This window comes from Morus notabilis, unplaced genomic scaffold, assembly GCF_000414095.1.
Source record: "Morus notabilis unplaced genomic scaffold, ASM41409v2 Scaffold181, whole genome shotgun sequence".
Lineage (NCBI taxonomy): Eukaryota > Viridiplantae > Streptophyta > Magnoliopsida > Rosales > Moraceae > Morus > Morus notabilis.
In genome coordinates, this window is record NW_010363865.1 from 193,284 (window position 1) to 203,265 (window position 9,982).

Here is a 9,982-nt window from a genome sequence, read left to right on the forward strand (position 1 = left end):
TATAAACATATATCATGCATGTATCTCTCGTTGTGGTTTACATTTAATTTGGAATTAAATGGATATGTTAAAATTTTTGAAATTCCGCCTACAAGTTTGTTGTTGTTCAAATGATTTTTCATTAAAAATCACATCTAGATCCTACAATAAATAGAAGTATTCATAAACCTCGCTTTAACAGAAGTATTCATAAAGAAAATTTTCAAGAAAAATGCTTTCTTTAAAGAACATATTGGGTTATCGAGCAAATCATCCCGACGGGCACCTACGAGCCCAACACAATAGGTCCTTAGGATTTCGAGGATTTGATGTGGGTCCAACGCCCGCATTGATTTAAGAGACTCTGTTTGAGTTTAAATTTCAGTGGCCTAAGAGTTATAATGCCGTTAAGAAGTTTCTAGGCCGAATTGGGCCTTAATATCATAATAAGTCCAATGAGGAAAATTATGGAGAATAAGTTACTAGATTGGGTAAATGATTTTCAATCTAGACATAAGTATGTTAAGGGCAATTAAGGAAAATAAAATTTTGAGAATCTAATAAATTGATCCTTATAGTAAATTATCCTTCAGAAAATGAAAGGAATACCTGCCTTAAGAAAAGGGTTAGATTCCTTCATAAGTTGCTAAAATAGAATAGCAAACGACAGTTAATCTCACACTCTCAATGGGTGTTCATTTTCATAAATAAGCAAGTAAGAGAATAGACTGTTTGGCGAAAAGTGGATTCCAGCTCTGTAAATCAGGTAAGTAGGAATCTCGCCTACAACATGAATAGATTTTAAAGAAAAAAAAATTACACATGTTATATATATACATGTTTATGCTTTAAGTATTGTATGCGATGTCATGTCATGCTGCATACACCTTAATAAGTCAAGAGGAACTTATAAGAATAATCTCAATTGACTGTCGTACCAGCCTCCGACCTAAGGGAGGTAACTCAAGCTCCACAAGGGAGAAAAGAAAAAAAAATAATGTCCTCCGACTTAAGAGAGGCATTCAAGTTATAATCACGTTGTCGCGGGGGACCTTGCAAACCCTCACGTCCCGATGATTGCACGCAAGTGGTACGCGAGCACTCGGGCCCATCAGTAAGAAAGATAAGATAAGATAATAAGACTATGATAAGACATCATAATTAAGCATAATCAGCTCATGCATATTTATTCATGTGTACTTACAGTTATTTTGTGAGATATAGTTCCTACTTGCTGAGCGAAAGCTCAATCAGATATGTTCACACTGTAGGTAAGAAACCTATCAGCAATTCTTGAAGGGCAATGGCGAGCGGCGGGCGAATGGGGGGGATGGGAATGGATACCGCTCACGCAGTTATCTTCCGCAGTAAGTTTAAGAAAAATCGTGTATATGTCTATATGATTCAAAGGTTTCAAGCATGTATTGTTTAAAAGGTATACGTACATATGTATGTTAAGAAAACCGAGGTTGTAGCTAACAACCCTAGTTTTGAGTATTTAAGTTTTAGAACGTTGCAACAGTGCATGCAACAAATAAATGAATTTTAAACATGACGATTTAAATGATTGATTTTAAAAAGACTTTAAGATGTGCTTGAATTTAAGTTTTCTCACGAAATCCATTTTAAAGTCAAATGAGATGGCCCGATTGAAGTGGGTAGTGTTAGAAAGGCTTTTAAAGAGTATTTGAAACAAGAGTTCAAACGCTGCTCCGTTTGAAGGATATTTCTAGAAAGTCTTATCTTAACTAAAATAAAAAAAAAAAACTTTAAGAAATTTAGTTATTCATTCTTTTGAAATTATTGTTATGAACTATGAAAGTATTTCTTCTTATATATAAAAAAAAAAATGTTCCGCAAATTTTAAGAAACTCCAATAAGTACAAGTTAAAAAGTAAGCTACGGTGGCGGCCTCATAGGAGGGTCGTCACATCAACACACCTGTATTGAACATGAGGACTAAATCCATGTTATAACGAGATTGCTCCACAAACATCAACCTTCTATCAACTAAACAAAAACTAACAAATGTTATACAAAATACTAACACTAAGGCATTTTACCTTGAGAAAATAAACAACTACTAAGCCTAAAAGTATGCTAAATAACTCTATTTTATCGAGTTATCAGCTTAATGTTAAACAAAGTTTTAAATTTTTATTTTTATTGCTTTGGAACTTTGGTTTATGGTGGTTTTAATTTGAAGAATACTTAAGATCTTTTTTTTTTTTTTAAGTTTATTTTACGGTATGGATTTTAATAAATGAGTTGAACCTATAGATTATTTTTCTTTGATGAGGTTTAAAATTTTTAAAGTTCTAATATGAAAAAAAAAATTTATGATTTCTTCAAGTTATTCAAAGTAAAGTACTTTAAGCTTAACTATTTTTCGTATTTTTTTAAAAGTAAATGTATAAAAATTAAGATAACTGTGACGGCCCGTGAGGGGCCGTTACTGGGAAAAACGAGAAGAAAATTATAGCTTTGGGCTAAGGATCAAAATTGCAAAAAGATAAAGTTGGAACAAGTAGTTTTAGCAAGGGTGGACACGCGATACGATGATCCATTTGTAGTAAACCTCAGAATAATGAGTATTGATTGATGTAGGTAGTAGTGCGGACGTGGTAAATGATTCGAGGGATGTAGGATCAAACCACAATGTTCTCTCACCCTAGAAGTGGAGGCGACTAGGAAAAAGATGACTCTACAACGTGCCATGAGATTCCCATTAGCTGACGAGACAAAAACAATTGATATTTTTCATTGACAAAAACAATTGAAACCACCTAAAAGAGAAAGAAAGACAAGTCTTAATTCAATTCCTAACGAACAACAAAAAATCCTTTGCTTGGAGTCATGAAGACATAGTGGGAATGGATCCAGAGGAGGCAGTATGTTGCACCGAACCAACCAAAAACCCATTTATATTTTTCATTGGAGTTTAGAGTTTTGGTGAGGATTTGAGATGGAAAAGAAATCGAGACCACTAGGTTTATATCAATATTGCTATCTTGAAGCCCGCTTCGACAACCAAAATAATCTATCAGGAATAAAGTATCCATCTTTACAATCAAGAATGTGAAAATATATAGTACATATTAATACATAAAAAAAAAAAAAATTTAGTGAATTAAAATGTCATTAGACATTTAGTCTAGTACTAATTCTAACATTTATAGCTTCTCAAAATCATCATGAAAAACGATTTGATTATATGACAACCACTTTTAGAATATTTTACCCAACAGATTGTCAAACAACCTAACAAAAAAAAAATACCAAACATCATTTGTTACTAAAATTCTCTAATAACCATCATTTTTAGGAGATGTAAATATTTTTTCACGTTCAGGAAAAAAAAAGGAAGAATATAAATAGAATATAGTGTTGATACAAAAAGTCTGACAATTTGTCTATAGTAATATATATCTATATATATATATATATACCCGTATTCCAATTTCAAATTAAAACTACAAACAAATCTCATCCATCTGCTTATTACACTTGATTTACTTTTATGAAAATTTAAACAATGAGAACACTAGAAACGAAGACAAATATATAACTTTTTTAGCTTCTCTGCAGGCTTTAAAAAACATGCTTGTTCCATCCCCGGGGAAGAATTCTCTTAAACGGTGTAGTGCTGTTGAATGGTATCAATGTCCAGCCCCTTCAACTTCACCACAGATTCAACGTGGCCCTTCAAGGTATGGAGCTCTCTAAGCCTACATAACCAAATATAAGTTTATGTTAAATTTGGTCCTAGAAAAAACAAGATTTGATTTTTTTTTTCTTCAGAAAAAATAAAACTTATAGTAATGTATATTCACTTTTTTAGTAAGCTTAAATGCGTAATAATGGTTTTTTTTTTTTTTTCTTTTTTTCTCAGTTTACCTAGCGACTTCAGCACGCCTCTTGGCCTGCTCGGCAATATCAGTGGACTCATGGTTGTTCTTATCGTTGAAAAGCGCTCGGGGTGATTGGAGACCGTGAAGTGTTCGTTGAGCCATGGCCCATTGTGCCTCCCTTTCTCCTCTCCCATAATCCTTCTTTGTGGTGAATGCAGTCTTGATTTTGTAGCAAAACATACAAACAATCAACATAGAGAACCAAAAAAAAAAAAAAAAAAAAAAAAAAAAAAATTTTTGGGGGGAAAAAAACTGGTATAAAAAAAAAAAAAAAAAAAAGAAACATAAATATTTGTGTGGATAAAGACTGTCATATAAAAAAAAAAATAAATAAATGAAAAGAAGATGAACCTTGTTTTGGAGCAAGGTATCCCAAGCCTTGCCACTCAAAGCGTATCGGATGATGAACTTGAGGGCATCAAGAGGGATGTAAGTGATTAAACTGTAAATCCATATCACACCGGCCCATCCCCAACCAATGCCATGGATTCTGGCAAATTCCCAGTTTGCATACACAGCAATTACGGTAGCCACCTGTTTGTATAAGTAGAAAATTTAGCTAACATGGCATAATTGTCATGTACAAAAGAAGAGATAAGAAATGGCAGCAAGAGACAAGTTTAGTTTAAAAGATACAGACCAGTTGTGCTGCGATGAAGGCAAAAACAAGCAAGAATCCGGGCCGTTCAACAAAAGACCAGCTTCTTGATCTGGTTACAAAGATGAGTGATTGACTAATAATGCTCACTTGAAGGTAAAGAGCCGAGTTAAGTTCAGCTAAGTTCCCCTTGATTGGCTTCACGCCGAAAGTTTGCTGCAAAATGTTAAAATTTTTAGTACTTGCTCTATTGATGTGTTAATGAGATTTTCCAACTAGTATATTTGGATCGATTGGCTTACTGAAAAAGAGTCACTGTCATGTGCAAGCCAAAAGAAGACCACAGTCATGATAGCCATGTAGGCTCCAAGGACAATACCAGTGGCAAAGATTTCCTTGAGCTTCCATGAGTCAGGCAAAGGAGATGGCTTCACCCTATCCTTAGAAATGGTCATGATGGTTCCATCGTTCAAGATGGCGATGATCAGAACCATGAAGGGAGAGAAGTCAAATTCCCAAATGAGAGCAACAAGCATGAATCCCAACACGATACGGATTGTGATGGAAACGGCATAGATCGTGTAGTTCTTCATTCTTTGGAAAATGGCCCTGCTTGTCAACACAGCGCTGATGATAACACTCAAACCTGGCTCTGTCAAGACAATGTCAGAAGCACTTCTGGCTGCATCAGTTGCATCAGCCACTGCAATACCGATATCTGCCTTCTTAAGTGCTGGCGCATCATTGACACCATCTCCGGTCATACCACAAATATGTTTCCTCTCCTGTAGCTTTTTCACAATTTCATACTTGTGCTCTACATGAAACCAAATATGAATTAGCTAACACCAATCAAAATGTAGTACTTTTTATTCTCTTTTTGGTTAGGTGACAATATTCTTACCGGGGAAGACTCCAGCAAATCCATCAGCCTTCTCAATGAGCTCATCAACCGCAATGCCAGTAGTGGAGTCATCTTTGTTTTGGCCAAGGAGAGAAGACGAGGGATACATGTTGGTTCCCATGCCAAGCCTACGACCAGTCTCTTTTCCAATAGCAAGCTGATCACCAGTGATCATCTTAACGTTGACACCAAGTTCGAGAGCTCGACGAATAGTTTCCGCGCTATCATGTCTTGGAGGATCAAAGAGGGGTAAGAGACCCACAAACTCCCATGGACTTCCAGCGCTCTCCTTAGTCTTCTCTGGAATGGTCTAGAATTTCAAGGAGAGTAGAATTCAATCAATTTGATAAAAAAGAATGTCTCACCTAAGATAATGGAAACCATTTAGTAACTCTTTTTTTTTTCGCTCGTATTTTACCTGTTGAGCAACTGCCAACGAACGTAGGCCTCGTTCAGCATAGTTGTCAATAATAGCATGAGCCTTGGTTCTCTTTTCTCCCTTAAGGTCGCAAAGGTCAATGATCTAATTCACAAGTGAAGTAATTATGGTAATTTCATTAGAGATTTGAGAGTCAAATGGTTAAAATACCAGATATCCGTGTAAGAGGACTATTTTACTTGCTCAGGAGCACCCTTGCTGCATCTGTGCCAGTCTCCATTGTTGTCAGTGTAGGTGATTGCAGTGCGCTTATCCACGGGATTGAAAGGCAAGAAATGGATTTCAGTGATTCCCGCTCTTGCCTACCAATAAATAAATAAATCAGAAAAAACAGCAAGCAAAACAAAGACTAGATGTTTAAATTGCTATAAATTTCTGGCTAAGAAGCAGATAAAATGGTATGTTTTTTGAAAAGAAAATTCTTTTTAACCTCTTTGGGGTCACTTAGCATCCCAACAATTGAAGCATCAATGGCATCTTGATTTTCAACCCTAGATGCTCTAGCGGCAAGCACGATAAGAGTATCCTTATCTGCGTCCTTTGAGAAGACCTGAATTTATGAATGCACACATCATAAGTAGAAAATACTGTTGTTAGATTTGCCATTGTTCTCATTTGTAAATGATTGTTTTGCATGCAGTTAGCTAGCCATTTCACCTCAATAAGGGACTTGTCTACAGTAAGCTTGTTGAGAGTAAGGGTTCCGGTCTTGTCGCTGCAAAGGACATCCATTCCTGCCATCTCCTCAATGGCTGTCATCCTCTTGGTGATGGCGCCTTGCTCCGACAGGCGGTGAGATCCAATAGCCATCGTCACAGACAAGACTGTTGGCATGGCAATTGGAATACCACCAATGAGGAGCACCAAAAGATTGTCAATGCCTTCTCTGTATGCCCTGTGTTGAATCGGGTACATCACAATGATCTCAATCACCATTCCCAATGCGATAGAGCAGATACAGAAGTTGCCAATAGCAGTCAACACCTGTTTAAATAATTCATAATCATCCACGTGATGCTGAATGGCTCAAAAATAGATCAAAGACGTGACATGAATGTGGTTAAATATGACAAAACGGACTACATCTAACCTTTTGAAAGTGACCAACTTGGTTGGTGCTATCTACAAGGTGAGCAGCCTTTCCAAAGAAGGTGTGGACACCAGTGGCAATCACTACAGCCTCAATCTCACCTTGCTTGCAGGTGGAACCGGAAAACACCTCATCCCCGGGATTCTTGGTGACGGGAAGAGACTCTCCGGTTAGAGCAGATTGATCAATCTTAAGCAGATCACCCTCTAAGAGACGGGAATCAGCAGGGACAATATCTCCCAACTTGATGCTGATCACGTCTCCTGGTACCAAAATCGCAGCCTCTTGCTCACTCCACTTTCCATCCCTCAAAACCTTCATGTTTGGTTACATACAAAACACTTAGTACAAAGCTTTAGTTATATACAATACTAATATCTTCAATTAATAATTATTTTACCTTAGTCTTGGGGGCGAGACCGGCCATCAGAGCGGCTGCGGCGTTGCCAGCGTTGTTTTCCTCAATAAAACTGATAGTTGAGTTGATAATAAGCAGAACAACGATACCAACAAAGTCTTGCCAATCCGGTGGCTTGCCCTGCATTCAGTGGCAGAGCCAAAAAGTATTTTCAGTGAATGCATTGTATAAGAAAAAAAAAATAATAGAGATAATTCTTTATTGAATGGGGACATAATTATATATTTCAACTGAGTAGGAGTAATTTTACAATTTTTTTTACAAAATGGGACACAACTCAAATTAGTGAGGGCACAACTAAAACTTTTAAAAAATTATAAATAAAAACTAAAATTGTAAATGTGTGTGGGGACACGTTTTAGAATGTAGCTATTCCACTGCCTGCATTGTAAGTTACTGAGCGAGAGTGAAACAGAAAGAAACAGAAGAAAGATAAGTAATTATAATTACCCCTCCATTGGCCAAAACAATGGCCATAATGGCAGCACATTCCATAACCCATGACAGAGGATTCCACATAAATCCCAAGAACTTGAGAAACTTGCTCTCCTTTTTCTCCTCAAGCTTGTTTGGGCCAAAGATTTGAAGACGCTTCTCCCCTTCATCTTTTGTCAAACCCTCTCTTGTACATTTCAGCTGCTCAAATACTTCCTCAATGGGAATGCGTTCCTATAAGGCACACACTATTTCAAACACCGCATCTAATATGACAATTAGCATATAGAGATATGGAAAAAGCTTTTGCTTTTTATAGGCTCATGTGTTGGTGGCGTCAGATGCATTTTGAATTCCAACATGATCATTCTAGATAAAGACGTCCTGAACAAACCATTTAGAACTGGAATAGTTGAAAATATATATACATATATATGGAAACAAGACTAAATAAAACCCCACCAAAACAAACAAAAAAAAAAAAACAAAACAAAACAAAACAAAAAAAAAAAAAAAAAACAAAACAAAACAAAACAAAAAAAACAAAGAACAAAAGTAAAGAAAAGAAAACCATGCTAAGACCTTGCTTCTACTTATATGCACAGGCCTCTCACCTCTGACTTCTGAATCCTGGTGTTGTATGAGGGCTTTTGTGGCCTTTCTTCACTTTTTCTATCCTTACATATAATATTAGGCGTTGTTTTTTTCACAACTCAAAACTTTTTGCTATATTGTTCTTTTGTAAAAATTTAAGTTTAAAACTTTTTCTTACAGTATTTTGTTTCACATAAAAAGGTTTGAGTTGTGAAAAGAACACACCTACGCATTGATGCATGCTTGTATTTGCTTTGTCTTTTTCTTTTATTTATTTATTTTGGCAAGCGATTTTCCATGCAAGTGTTAGTGTGTCAACGTTATGCAATATAATTTAGGAAAAAAAAAAGTTCTACAACATATGGTTTGGATCATTGGAGAAGAAAAAAGAGTCACATGACAAAATAAAAATAAATAAAAAATTAGAGAAGGAAAAACACCTATTGTATAAGTTGATGGTGCGGGTCTCTTTTTTTTTTTTTTTGTTTCAATTTATCGTTTTATATTTGTGGCATGTTTTAGGCTTAGTGATTGATTAATTTTTCAGTTTATTCTGATAATTATACAACGTTATCAAGAAATTAAAAAACATTTATATGTTAACAAAGTTATTCTTTAGCTTCCAGAAAATCAAAAGCAAAATTACAGTTTAGTTAACATATTTAGTTGACATATGTTTTTCAAATTATTAAAACGAATATATATATATATATATATATATATGTCTGTGTGTGTGTGTGTGTGTCTTTAACAGTTTAACGATATGCCAAGGAAAAACAAATACAATACTAAAGTCAATAAAAATAAAATTAATTGTATTAATAAATGAAATAATTTCTTTTTTTGAAGAATTTGAACGTAACTCACCTAAAAGTTAGTAGTCCATTTAGTTTGAATAGAAAGTGTGGTTTAAAGTATCATCTAAAATAATTAACAATTCGTAGTTCTGAAAAATTTACGTGTTTCCAACTTCCATGAAAACATGCAAACACCATTTTAGAATCGTCGTTATAAGAGACAATGTCATATTAGGACACCAAACAATCTTCCATAAAGGACTGAAAACAATATATATGTATGTATGTATATAAATATGAACATGTTATATAGGATTATTGATCCCAAATCTTACAAGATCAACATTCTCGTTCTTGACATCTTCTAAGGAGATTTCAGCCATGATGATAGAAAGGATATGAAACCCAAGAAGAAGAACAAGTACTATAAATAAAATCGTTAAGCCAGAAAGGCTCCTCCTCTAAGCCTCGTCTTGGGCGACAGAGGAAGAGAGAGGAGAGATACGGCAAACGAAGACGCAGCAGCCTCTCTGGCTCTTGAGTTTTGTTGATATATAATGCAAAGCCAGCTAAGGGGAAGGGCATTAAGACAATTGCCTAAAGGCCCCCCTTAAGTCAAGGCCCTTTTGTTTAGGATCACTAATTAATGAGAAAAACAGGGAAATGCCACGAAAAGAGTGCTAAATATAGACTTTTTATTACAAACTCTTATTACATGCTACGTTTTACTTTTAACACGTGTCGCTTTAATTTTCTCAAACAACTCACTAATAACAAACTCTTCTTTCGTTGCTCAAAAAGAAAAAAAAAAAAAATT

The 9,982-nt window shown here is 35.3% G+C and overlaps 1 protein-coding gene across 1 annotated transcript; it reads right to left on the reverse strand.

The window, feature by feature from the left end:
- Nucleotides 1-3,433: 3,433 nt before the first annotated feature.
- LOC21399903 (ATPase 8, plasma membrane-type) lies at nucleotides 3,434-9,672 on the reverse strand. The gene is made up of 14 exons (XM_010105064.2): nucleotides 9,501-9,672; nucleotides 7,790-8,008; nucleotides 7,322-7,459; nucleotides 6,922-7,236; nucleotides 6,489-6,815; nucleotides 6,262-6,381; nucleotides 6,011-6,133; nucleotides 5,811-5,915; nucleotides 5,393-5,702; nucleotides 4,791-5,305; nucleotides 4,531-4,704; nucleotides 4,242-4,424; nucleotides 3,877-4,049; nucleotides 3,434-3,707 (listed from the first exon to the last, which is right to left on the reverse strand). Exons 1-14 carry the CDS (start codon nucleotides 9,546-9,548, stop codon nucleotides 3,611-3,613), a joined length of 2,847 nt encoding a protein of 948 aa, XP_010103366.1. The 5' UTR covers nucleotides 9,549-9,672; the 3' UTR covers nucleotides 3,434-3,610.
- Nucleotides 9,673-9,982: the final 310 nt, after the last annotated feature.

Coding starts and splice junctions, on each gene's coding strand:
- LOC21399903 (XM_010105064.2), bottom strand. CDS start 9,548: ATGGCTGAAATCTCCTTAGAAGATGTCAAGAACGAGAATGTTGATCTT. Junction 8,009..9,500: donor AGAACGAGAATGTTGATCTT/GTAAGATTTGGG, acceptor TGTGCCTTATAG/GAACGCATTCCCATTGAGGA. Junction 7,460..7,789: donor TTGTTTTGGCCAATGGAGGG/GTAATTATAATT, acceptor CACTGAATGCAG/GGCAAGCCACCGGATTGGCA.